At 43.7% G+C, this 13,407-nt stretch overlaps 1 protein-coding gene across 4 annotated transcripts in view; it reads right to left on the bottom strand.

Moving 5' to 3' along the window:
- The window catches only part of LOC142560968 (receptor-type tyrosine-protein phosphatase kappa-like), a 586,354-nt gene that overhangs the window by 174,920 nt on the left and 398,027 nt on the right, over window positions 1-13,407 (bottom strand). For all 4 annotated transcript variants that reach the window (XM_075673412.1, XM_075673413.1, XM_075673411.1 and 1 more), the window contains 2 exons: window positions 11,941-12,076; window positions 10,575-10,721 (listed from right to left, as the gene is read on the bottom strand). In XM_075673412.1, the coding sequence (XP_075529527.1) occupies window positions 10,575-10,721; window positions 11,941-12,076 (283 nt within the window). The remainder of the gene's footprint in view (window positions 1-10,574; window positions 10,722-11,940; window positions 12,077-13,407) is intronic.

Genomic DNA, 13,407 nt, shown 5'->3' with positions numbered 1-13,407 from the left:
TATTTTGGCATGTCATACTTCTGAGCGGGAGGCAGATGTTTATGGCGGAGGTCCTCGAAGAATCCGTTGAAATTGTTTTTGTGTGCATGTAGCAGTTTGTTTATGCTGTGGTTGTGGTGTGTGCGTGATGTGGTAGGGTCTAATAAGTGTCGCAGGAGTTGCCATGTGCGCTTGTTGTCGAGGTTGTCATGCATGCTTTCACATACCTGGCCCCACTGCTGGCAGGCCAGTTGTGTGGCGTACTCCTGGATCTGGAGTTCTAATTTGGCAATTCTGAGTCTTAGTTTTCGGTTTTGCTGTTGCCTCATCAACCGGTTGAGAAGAGACTGTTTGGCTTCCCACATGTGTAGAAGCTTGGAATCAACCGTAGTGAGAGCGGTTTCAGGGGGCAGAGTGGTAGTATACGTCTGGGTGTCTGAGTGTAGTTGCTGAACCCATTCTGAATTGTCTTGAATGTTTGTGGGAGCTGATATCTGGCGGACCTCTCGACATTTGTCCCAACTGGTAAGGCTGAGACGTTTGGGTGCAAATGGTTTGTGTTTGAGTTGTAGTGTGACGGTAATGATGTAATGGTCGCTACCGAGGTTAACATGTGAGTTTTGCCATGTGACAATTGAATGCTGTGTGTAAGCGTAAGATCGGTGGAGGTGTCCTTAGCTAGGCTGTGCATCGATGTCGTTATGTAATGTGAGTCTGTGGGCTTGTATGTGGATCCATAGGGCTCTGCCCTTATGAGTAGAAACGAAGTGACCCCATAACTGGTTGGGTGCATTGAAATCGCCAAGAATTAGGAGGGGGTGGTGGGTGGCAGCGGCAATAGCTTGAGCGAAAAGAGAGTCAAAGCGGTGACGTTTGTCTTGTGGCCGATTATAGATGCTGAGAATGTAAATGCCAGATGCATTATTTTTTGCGAATAATTTTTATAAGATCATGCTCTATATCGACGCTGTCGAACTAGGAGTGATTGGCAGTGAGGTGCTTTTGCGTAAGAATTGCTGTATCGAGCCGGGAGACCTTATTGGTCTGATAGACATTATAAGCTGGGAAGCTGATTAGTCCGTGAGTTTCCTGAAGCGCAATGACAGCTGGGAGATTAGAATAGGAGGCTAGAAACTGCTGGAGGTGTGCTTTCGTTTTTCGAAACCCCCTACAGTTTCACTGCCACACTTCAAACTCGGAGCGTGTCGGGTTATTGGCCAGTGTAAAGCGGAGCTGGTGGAGAGGCGGGTCGAGCAGGTGCAACTATGTTAGGATGATTCGCGGTGACTCCAGCTATCCAACTTGTAGTTTGTTGGATGTGTGCTTGTACGAAGTCAATAAATTTGTCGAGCTTTTCATTCCTGGCTGTGTAATCTGTATTGATGCTTTCAATTGCAGAGAGTATATTATGTAATTTAGTCTCCAAGGCGGTTAGCCTGTCGTTATAATTTAAGATTGTCTCGTCCAGGGTGTCCTCTGATCGCGGAGTGCTCGGAGTTTTACGTCTGCTGGGGGAGGGTGAAGCGGTTCCCGTTCATTGGAGGGGCTAGTGTCCATGGCGCCGTGTGAAGAGGTTTCAGGTAGGGCTGATAGATGATGAGCCGAAAGGGCCGTGTTAGAAAAAGGGGCTTTAGAGGTTGAAGTAGAGGGGTGACGAGATTGGAGTTCTGGTTTAAGTATGTGAATTTCGGCTTTTAGAATTGTATTTTCTTAAAGGAGGGATTCATTATTAGCAGTCTGGTTTGAGGAGCAGCCGGAAGAGGCTACCTTAGCCCAGCTTACCTGGAGTTTGATGTTTGGAGATTTCTTGGCCTTTGCTCTTCTGGAGGTCTGTGGAAAATTTTGCCCATGTTGCCCGTCCCCTAACTGACCTCCTCAAGAAAGACGTTCCTTTCAGCTGGGGGCTCTGAACAAGCGTCTGCTTTCTCGCAGCTCTTCACGCTGCTCACCACACCTCATGGTCTCGCCCATTTTGACCCTCCACTCCGACAGAAATCTGCACTGACGCTAGTGGCTACGGCATCGGCACAGTTTTAGCTCAACGCCAATGTGGGCACAACCGCGTTATCGCCTACGCCACCCGCCTCCTCTCTACAGCTTACCGCAATTACTCGATTACCGAGCGCGACTGTCGCGCCCTCATTTACGCGGTAGGCAAGTTCGGACGCTTTACAGTTAGAAACATTCACCACGCCCTTTCTTGGCTTTCTTCCGTCAAGGATCCCACCTGTCGCCTCGGTCGCTGGGCTCTACCGCTGCAGGAATACACATACAGTCTGGTTTGTTGCTTTCTGCCAAATTCATAGACGACATACTTGGATCATGTTTTATTTTATTTATTTATTTATTTAGAAAATACTGCAGGCCTTGTAGTGGCCCTTGCAGGACGGGCAGAAGTACCGGAAAAAACAAGGAAATGCAAGAGTACGTGCCTAGCAAGATAGAAATAAGAATTAATTACATTGGAATTATTGCAGGAAAATAAAAAATAAAAATTTCAGAAACGCTGTGACAACACAAGATATAAAAGCAAACAACATTTTTGAACTGTCGCATGTTCAGCTGTCAGCGCATTAAACGCTTTTAGTGTTAATAACAACCGATATGGGCAAGTTATTCCATTCGGTTATTGTACGAGGAAACAAGAAATATCTAAAGGCGTTGGTCCTGGCAAAATACAGAGTTATTGACTTGGCATGCCGGTGCCTTGTTAATCGCCCTGCTAGTGGTTGTACGTACTGCTGCGGATTAATAAATAGCTGATTATTCTGAAGCAGATAGAGGAACTTAAGCTTTTGAATTTTCCTTCACAATTCCAGTGTTTGTATATTATTCATTTTCATTACGTTTGAGGGAGAGTCAGTTGGACGGCATTTAGAAAATATACAGCCTACAGCTTTTCGCCGAGTTCTTTCTATTGCATCGATGTTGCGTTTCGTGTACGGATCCCAAACAATTGTCGCATATTCTAGTGTAGCTCTTATAACACAGTTGTGTTATAAATCGCCAGCCTAAATCGCCATTACTGCTTGTGCTGGTCTATCGGCTGGGCAATTTGCCCGCTTATCGTAGCGATGATAGGTTTCTGTTGGTCCTGCCGTGCCTTAAAAGTGTTTTGCTATTTTGTCTGATTGCTGGTCGATGCTCATGTTATTGCTTGTGTCAGGTGACATAGAACAGAACCCTGGGCCCAAGGCTAATGAAATGTTGCAGGTCATTATCGATAGACTGCAAGAAAGCGACCGTAAGATGGACCGCATAAGAGAGGAAATTGCTGCTGTTAATGCTAAAACTGATAAGTTACAAGGCATTTTGACAATGTTCGAGGAAAGGAGCAACAGAATTAATAAATTGGAGTCGGTTGTCCAACAGCAAGCATTGAAGTTAATTGACTACGAAAACAGAAGTAGGCGCAACAATCTCCTAGTATGTGGAATCAATGAAAGTGCTGACGAAACAGAAACCAAACTCGGAGAACAGGTCCTAGACGGTATTTTTGACAATACTTTGGGGGTTCCCGTCAGGACAGTAGAGAGAATTCACCGTATTGGAAAAGCGAAACCGGATAAACCAAGACCAATTATTATGAAGTTCCTTGATTCCAGGGAAAAGGACAGTGTTCTAAAGAACTGTTTTAAACTGAAGGGCACTAATGTTCGGGTTAGCCAAGACTATGCTAAAGAAACAGCGGAAATAAGAAGAATGCTTTGGGAAAGTGCAGCATCGGATTGGTCAAAAGGCACGAAAGTCAAGCTTATCTACGATAAACTTAAAATAAAAGACAAAATGTACACTTGGGACCTCACTAACGATAAGCGCATAACATATGGATATAAAGAAAGTAGATTCGGTAAAGAAAAGCAAAAAAAGTTTGAAGTGGCAGGCTGCCCGCCTGACCCAGACGATTCAACAAGTTCGATGATGACGCCCGGCTACTAGATACTAGATACTATCTAGAAACTACTAGATATGTTTTCTTTTAATCTAAGTCAAATCGTTCAAGAGGACACAAGAATAACTTCTAGGTAGCGGTCATTGTAGGACCTAGTGTTCCTATCCAATAATATAGAACATCATTTGTTGACAATTGAAGACGGTATTTCGGATCACAGAATGATTGTAGTGAATGTGCCTACTATTAGTATGTCCCGTATTAAATGCTACCCTGTAATTAGGGTAAAGGACTACAAACGTGCTGATGACAATTCAATATTAGATTTTTTGGAATTCTCGTTTGGCCAATTTGAGCACCATGCAAAGGAAAAAAACTGTAGATGAGCTTTGGAATGAATTTAAGGATATAGTAAACAATTGTGTGAACCGATTTGTGCCAACTCGAAAAAGAAAGTCTAAACAACGCCGACCTTGGATTAACCGCGGCGTCATTCACATGAAAAAAAAAAAAAACTAAAGCGACTACGTAAAAAGAAAACGGGTTCGGACGAAATACCGAGACTTCGCGCAGAGTTGAGGCATACTCTGACCCTATCCAAAAAGCAATTCTTTGAACAAACACTGACAGGGTTCCTAAAAAGTTCTCCACAAAAATTCTGGAGATATCTCAGCAGTAGGAAAGATAAAATTGAAGAAATCGTAAAGGACAACATAATATTAACAGAGCCTGCGGACATTGCCGAACATTTTAATTACTTCTTTCAATCTGTGTTTACTAATAATAGAAACATGAATACAGACGAGCATTTACCATATACTACACGTTACCCAATGGAAAATCTGGAAATCAAACAAGAAGGGGTGTTCCTATTGCTGCTGAGTTTAGATGGAAAAACATTTAGTGGATCTGACAGAATTTGTCCTGAATTTCTAAAACGCTATGCTGAATGGATGTCATACTACTTAATGATAATTTTCGAGAAATCATTACATACGCATTCTCTATCCCCAGACTGGCGCAGGGCCGTAGTTATTCCAGTGCACAAAGGCGGTGATCGCACACTTGTAAATAATTACCGTCCTATTTCACTCACATGTATCAGTTTGAAACTTCCGGAACACATCATCGCAAAACATATTTTACAATTTCTAGAAGTGAATACTTTACTCATGCCTGCATGGCTTCCGTACTGGCCTATCTACCATTACACAATTAATTGAAGTATTTCATGATCTCGCTGCCGCCTTAGATGAGAAGCACCAGATCGACGTCATTTGTATAGATTTTGCGAAAGCCTTCGATAAGGTTCCGCATAATAAGCTGATCTTTAAACTGAGAGAAATAGGTATCGATGAAACATTAGTACTATGGATAAAAGAATATTTAGGTGATCGTCAACAGACTATAAGTTTAGATGGCAGCCTGTCGACTTCGCTCCAAGTGCTTTCAGGTGTTCCTCAGGGGTCAGTCTTGGGCCCACTGTTTTTTCTTATATATATATATATATATATATATATATATATATATATATATATATATATATATATATATATATATATATAAATGATATCTCTTCTGTTGTTGAAGAACCGGTAAAAATGAAGCTTTTTGCAGGTGACTGCCTAATTTATTCGACCGTAACCAATGTTCAGGGTCAACTCAGAATTAGTCGTTGTTTAGAAAATTTCAGCCGATGGTGTAAATTATGGGGTATGCATATGGACTACATTAAATCAACATACAGACATATGACTAAGAAAGTAAACGTTCTGCCTTTTAACTATACATCGATGGTAATTTGTTAGTTCGTGCTAACCAGTTTAAATATTTAGGTGTTACAGTTACACATAATCTGACATGACATACGCACATAGAAAATGTGTGCTCGAAGGCGAATCAGAGATTAGGTTTCTTAAGGCAAAAACTAGGTCAAGCTTCGCGAGATGTAAAGCTGATAGCTTATAAAGCTTTTGTTAGACATTTACTTGAATATGCCTCAGTCATCTGGAGCCCTCATCAGAAAGAAATGACTACAAAGTTAGAAAAAGTTCAACGTCGTGCCGCGCGCTTCATATGCTCAAAGTACCGCCGTTTAGATTCCGTTACACTGATGTTGCAGTCTTGTGAACTGGAAACACTAGAAGTACGAAGGCAAAAAAAGTCGTCTGAAAGTGTTTTTTAGAATACTACATGGAAATTTAAAAATCAGCAATGATGAGTATGTGCCGCTGTCAGGAAAACGAAGCACTCGTGTTAATCATCAATATGTTTTACGCCCATACTTTGCTCACAGTGATGTGTTCCGCTTTTCTTTTTACCCTGCCGTGATTGAACTCTGGAACGGGATACCAAGCTTTGTGGCAGATGGCAGTGATGTTTGTGAATTGTTAAACATGAATTTTGTTATTCCGCTGCTGCTTGATGCACCTGTATATATGGTCTGCCTGTATTTAAACCCTCCCTGTAAGAACCCTTAGAAGAGGATTGACAGTATGAATAAATAAATAAATAAATAAGCCAACAGCTTGGTTTGCGGAGGTGCCATTTTTAATTTATGCCTAAGCAGACTAAGTTTTCTTAAAGCTGAAACACATCTAGTAGAGATATGATTGTTCCAGTAAAGATCATGCGTTATGATATCCCCCAGATATTTATATTCCTCGACTTCGGATAAAGGTTGAGATGCAACATCATGATCAAACGGTAAAGGGTGCTTTTTTTTAGTCATTCTCATAGAAACTGTTTTATTAATGTTGAGCTCCATGTTCCATTGCTGGCACCAAGAATGAATGCTCTGAAGAGTAGAATTTAACAGAACTTGATCTCCGTGGCATTTAATTTCATTAAATAAAACACTATCATCAGCAAACAATCGTAATTGAACGGTGTGAGCGATTACTTCCACAATATCATTACTGTACATTAAAAATAACAAGGGGCCAAGCACACTGCCTTGAGGAACGCAAGAACTCGCACTTCATCTGAAGGGCATTCGCTTATTCTAACGCATTGTGTGCGCTTAGTTAAGTATGCAGATATCCCGCTAATTAACTATGGCGGCAGTTTTATGATTTCAAGCTTCTGAATTAGTTCATGGTGACAAACAAAATCAAATGATTTTCTGCAATCCAGGAATATAACATCAATCTGACCAGGTTTATCAAGAATGCTAGCAAAGCTGTGGATAACTGAAGCCAACTGAATGAGTGTGGAAAACCCTTTCCTAAAGCCATGCTGTACTAATGTGAGGATGCTGTTGTCACATAAGAATTGTTTTGTCTGGTTAGCTATAATATGTTTCAATAGTGTGCAGCAAGATGAATTAAGGGAAATCGGTCGATAGTTCGTTAGTAATGTCGCTGTGCCTTTCTTTTGCACCGGTACAACCCGAGCCGATCGCCAATCTTTGGGAAGGGTGGCGGAAGATAGACTAAAAATGCGCGCTAGAAAACGTGCAATCATCTCTGCAAAATGGCGCAAAAAGGCATTTGGGATGTTATCCGGTCCTGGTAATGATTTTATTTTTAAATTTAGCAGCATAGAAACCACACCAGTCGTCGACGTAACAGCAGGGCGAACACATAAGGGGTACCGCTGAAGGGTACATGATTCGAGACACTTAAAAATACGCTGTGATAAAATTGTTTAAAATGTTCCGCTATATATCGCTTCTCAGTAACAGTTACACCGTTGTGCACAATGCAACCAACGGGTCTCTTTGTGATAGCTAGATGGTTCGAGAATTTTTCTGGTGCACTGCGCATAAAGCTAGGCAGGGTATATTGAAAATACTGTTGCTTAGCCTTGAATACAGCCTGATTTAAGGCCTCTTGAATGTTCTGGATTTCAGTGCAAAGGGCCTGCCGTCGCTTTAACCTTTTTAGTTTTCGCTTAAGTTGCAGTACTTTTCGTGTAATCCACGGAGTTCGCGTGGACTTCTTTTTAACTTTGTTTCGAATAAAATTATCGAGACAGAAATGGCACATTTCTTTGGACTTATTCCAGAGCAACACAACGTCATATTAATCTAATTCTCTCAGCCTGTGATCTAAGTTGTCCAAAACACTTTCATCTCTGGCACGGGAAATGTCCTTCACAATCATTGTTTTATCAAGGGCAGTATCGCAACGTTCCATGGAACATGAAAAGTAGACAAGTTCATGATCCGAAATACCTTGTTCTACAGAGGTGACAAAATTTTCAATAGAGCGACTTATAAAAATAAGATCAAGCATAGTTTCACTATCTCCTTGTAACTGCGTCGGCTGTGTCACATTTTCTTGTAAGTTATTAGTTAGCATAATATCAAGTAATCGACATTCTGATCGTAACATTAAGCAGCATAATCCCAGCTAACACCCATCAGATCGAAGTCACCAACGAGAAGTATTTTATCCTGAGAAGAAGCTGACATATGCTCACAAAGGTCATTTAGGAACTGGGTAGGTGACTCAGGTGCGCAATAAACAGCGAATAATAAAAATGATCGCCCCCAACAGCGAAGGTTTAGGCTGATACTTTCGTGATTTTCAATCTACCACTTAGTACCACGTACCATCCTCAAAGTAACGGTTTTACCGAACGCCTGAACCGCACATTAACTGAAATGCTAGCAACGTATGTTTCCTCCGATCATCGCGACTGGGACACTGCTCTACCATTTGTCACGTTCGCTTAGAATTCCTCGCTCCACACCACAGCTGGCTACTCTACCGATTATCTCCTCTTCGGCCGTGAGCCGACTTTGCCTTTCGAGACTTTCATTTCATTTCAACACCACGCTCGACTCGCCGACAGAATACACAGCGACCCAAGCACGCCGGATTGCCCGCATTCGTCTTTCTCCTTAAAGATAAGCCAGAAGTGCCGTTACGACCAGCGCCATCACGGCGTGGACAACGAAGCAGCTGCTCTTATGCTAGTATGGCTTCCTACTCGGCGTGTTGGTCTTTCGGAGAAACACCGCTCGTGATACTACGGTCCTTACCGCATCCTCCACCAGGTGACCCCTGTCACACATGAAAAGTCTGCATTGTACGGCACCGTGCCGCAACCTTTCTCTGACATCATTCACGTCAGCCGTCTCAAAACGTGCCTTTCTCGGACCGATGAACCGCACCAATAAGTGCTTTTTCCGACAGGGGTGATGTCACAGTCTGTAATGAGGGAAGAAGAGGATGCTGATGGTGGCATTGGCGAAGACGAAGTGTTTAGGTTTTAGTTACTGCTCTACGCTTGTTGCTCCGCTATTGAAAGCAATCTGTGAGTAGCCACAGGCTTCTTCCTTCCCGTAAGATTATGTAAAACAAAGCTCAACTCTTCTTTATAGCTGAGGACTGTCCCGTTATGAAAGGAATAGATGTCGACTGATGGTGCTGTCTACTCGGAGCGGCGACGATTGATTTCTTTGCGCATACTCAATATTTTCCGTGGCTGTGTGACGCTGCCGAGCCCTTTCGGCGCGTATATGACGCAGCTCTGCCAAATCCTCTTCATTGAGCATTCGTGCTGACGGCATCTCTTACTCCCCCTTGCACGCAGTCGTAATCGTCGAAAAGCCACCGCAAGCGAGGGATCCCAGCTGACCAATGGGATACGCCGTCACCCCTCTCCTCACCCACTTCGCTAGCAGCGCACCTACTTCGTGCTCCTCGCCTTTAGTCAGTTTCCCTTTCAGCCACGTGGCGTGGAACCTCGGTCTTAATATGTACTCCAATGCGTGTATTTAATTTAAAATAAAGATCTCTCTCTCTCTCTCGCTCTCTCTCTCGGTGAAAAAAATAGGTCAGAAGATTTGGTCGGCGTAAGAAATTCTATTACATTGAAACCGAACAAAAGTAACCTCCTATAAAAGATATCATTTGATTGGGAAGTCGCAACAACCTTGCGGGTCAGCGACCGCGCTGGTCTCGCGGGTACGTAAACTTGACGTCAGAATGGAAGAACTTTACCTTACAATGCCCCTGAATAGGTTAGTTAAAAGGGCGGAGTCGGTATTCTTTGTTCGCCGCGTGGTCAAAAACATCGTATCATGATAATTTGGTCGCAGAATTGTATCATCGAAATATTAAACCAACGTAAAAGTTGTACGCCACTATTTATTCGACTAATCACGGGAAATACGCGCTATCATTATTTTTAGCTATTTCGACGTAGTGAATTTTGAACCAAAAAATATATAAACGTGTAGGAAACGTAACTGAAAGACAGTGTCTAAGGGCGATTTAGGATTGAGAATCGACTGTATGAACCGTATCATTTTTTCCGAGAGCCAGGCGTTGGATCGACGTCAACTATAGAAATTGAATCACCTTGCAAGCGTTGTCATCAATTATCATTATCATTATCATAGTATTTATCATCACAATAGTCATAACCAGCGCGGCTGTCGTAACAAATTATCTGGTTCATCACCATCAGTCATCATCACCAGCTCTGTCGCGTTTTCAGACTGAATAATCTTGTGATCAGCCCACGAATGAGGCTAGAAGCAGACGTGACATACAGGGAAAAGTGCCGGTACTTCGCCGAGGAAGACATGCTCTTTAAATGCTTCCATTGGCAGCCGAAGAAAAAATGCGCGGGCTATTTTTGGGCGGATGAGAGAACTATGCTGTCATTATAAAGTTGGAATGGCGTGTGCCATGTCTCGCGCCAGCATGTTCTCGCATAACGTGCCGCGCGCGTGCGTGCGCCGTACCTCGTACTGCCGTTCCAGGTCCGTCGTTCCGCCGGCCTTCTCCAACTGGAGGCGGGTGAAGTAAGCGGCCAGACTGCCTCGGGGCTGCCGCGTCGGTTCACCGAACAGCCGCTCCAGAAGCGCCGCGTGCACGAACTCGTACTGCTCCTGAAGGAAATGTTTTTTTTCTTTTAGAAGAAAAGCAGCAACATCAGCAGCGTCGGGATCAGCGGGATGAATGTAAACCCCAGTTGCCTTATCATTCATCCCAGTCGAAATTTGCTTAAATAGCAATAGCTGGACCGTGCTTAGATAACACACTGAAGAAATCTGGTTTTAGTTTTATGGCAATAAGTTTCGAAAGGCATGTGAAATGGGTTTTGTCGGCAGGGTATCCTGACAGTGTTCTAGTATCTATCGCTGAGGCGAAGTTGAAAAAAAGGAACACAAATAAAATATGCTTTCTAGAGGGATATAGATTACGCACTGTAGTAATTTGGTACATGCAGAATTCCTCGCACGACCTAAAAAGGACGGGAAATCGTAGCAATATCAGAGTATTGCTATGGGGCCCTGAGAAGCTAGGGTAGCTTTTCCAAATGACTAATCATTTGCAGAAAGAAGAAAGGACCGTGCCTTGTCAAACATCGTGATCTTTTTGTAACTTGTGTGTCTGGCCTCGTATAATGAATTCGCTTATCGTGTGGTTCCAGCAATGAACAGTCAGACTGGAAGGTGTCTGAATTAACGACTTCTAGAACACAGGAGGAAGGTGGAGAATTACCGCGATGGGGAATCTTTCTGTGCATTGTCATGACAGTGGAACACAGAAGAAGAAGCTGTGTAAGCCCTTGTTCAACATGTATAGGGCAGTAGCCAAAAATAAGAATCCGGACGTTAGGTAGAATATTGAAGGAGATTGCATTAGAAGGCAGGTTTGTCATGTGTCAACGCACGTTCTGTTTTTCTGTCGTCCAAAGGAACTAATTTTCTGAGCATGGTCAACTGATGTGAGCATTTCGGTCTTGTGACGTCATGAAAGAAAGTGTTCAAATAATGCAGGTCTGTAAGTACACGGCCAGTTGGATGTAAGCGCTTGTGTTGTCTGGTCCTGAATTTGTCCTTGTTTGTGCGCGCTTGAGTTATAAACTAGCTCAAAAGTCGGTGCTCTTGAGTTTATGCTGTACATCTTAAGCAAACCACCCCGCGAGCACTCACCAATTTTCTAGCCCTTTTCAATAGAGCCACAAGCGGCGGAATCATTTTCTCTGGCATTCTTAATAAGTAACATGTACTTGACGCAGGAAAGCGCTCTTCGAGAAAGTGAAGGCAGCGCTTGCGGAGAACCTCTATGCTGCAGCGCGCATGTACGCAGTGTGAGCCGTACCGCCGTCTCGACGAGGTTGACTCTCTGCTGGCGCAGCTTGTACAGCAGGCCCATAACGTCGACACGCTTCTCGGCCCGAGCCATGTCGAGCGCCGCCTCCATCAGGACGATGGTGCCCGTGCGGCCGACGCCAGCGCTGCGAAGCGAGACACATGCGATACAGATGGCTGTACACGCTCTCGCTTTTCGAATACGTGACCTTGAGTTTCGCGTCAGCTAAACTGTGCCCGTCGGTTAGAAGCTTTTGCGCGTTTTCTTGGCCTGCGCTTGTGAACACGTTTTCGTGAGTCAACGATCTCAAAGATGTAAAAAAAGCTATTATACCTACATGCCTGCGTTCAACTCTACTGCTATTAAAAATGTTTATATAGCATCATGTCAAACGCAGGCTTATTAACTTACTGTCTGATTACCGGCACTTACGCCCAACCACAGCCACCTTTCGCTACACGTTGAACTGGTTCGTCAGATTTTGTTCGCTGTGTGGACACGCGCAACCTATGCAAACTTGCCTGCGGCCTACAGTATACGCTCGCGTTGCCAACTGCCACACCAAGCTACACTTGCGAATATGAAGTAAGGGCAGCAGAGCTGATTCTGGTTTGCCCGAGCACCAACCACCAGCGATTTCATTTACAGGTAAGTCTAAGCTGATGCGCTCCAGCTTGCTGCTGTGGAATAGGGAAAAAGGGAGCACATAGCGATCGGAAGAAGAGCACCAGACGCCTACACAGCCCTTCCACAGCTTAAGTGGAAGCTTGCTATTTAGGACTACAACATTGTTCTCCGGTTCACGATAAATATCGGCACGCAAAATCCTCTTGCAGTTCCTGCGCTTCGGCATAGCTCGGGTGTGCAGGCTGGAGGTGCGCGTAATTTGCCGATGTTGGCGTCTAAAAGACGGGAACGATTTTTTACCAAGGACGAAGTGCGTGTCCGCAGAAAAAGAGTACTCAGAACGTTGGGATAGAATGGCGAGCCTAGCAAGAACCGAGGTAACATTTACTTCCCGGAGCAAAGGAATTCAAAGCTCATGGGAGCATCTGTGGAGATAAGCAAGGGATGCTTAGAGTATTGGTAGAAGAAAGGAAGGCAAAAGATCGATAAAGCTGGCGTCGTTACAGGCATAGGTAACTTTAGAGGAGTTCTAGCACAGGTAGCTAGAGATTGCAATAGATATAGTAACTGCTGATAAGGTCACGCATGAACAACCACTATCTTTTGTCTCTCCATTTTATTTCGTTTGACTTCATTTCGTTTCTCCTTAAATATCCGGATGTATTCATAAGACGGCGGGAAGGGGGAGCGCGATAAGGGGCTTAATTTGAGGTGACAATGCCAGAACCAACAAAGAGAACTTCAAAAATAGAAAGAAACAAACTGCAAAAAGTGCAAGATTGTGTCGGATGGTAAGCAAAACAAATAACAAAGACCAGATTTGGGGTGAAGTCGCGGACGAGCATGTTC

Source organism: Dermacentor variabilis, chromosome 10 (assembly GCF_050947875.1).
Source record: "Dermacentor variabilis isolate Ectoservices chromosome 10, ASM5094787v1, whole genome shotgun sequence".
NCBI classification, from domain to species: domain Eukaryota; kingdom Metazoa; phylum Arthropoda; class Arachnida; order Ixodida; family Ixodidae; genus Dermacentor; species Dermacentor variabilis.
Note: the sequence above shows the minus strand (reverse complement) of the source record. Positions and strands in the feature narration are given on the sequence as shown.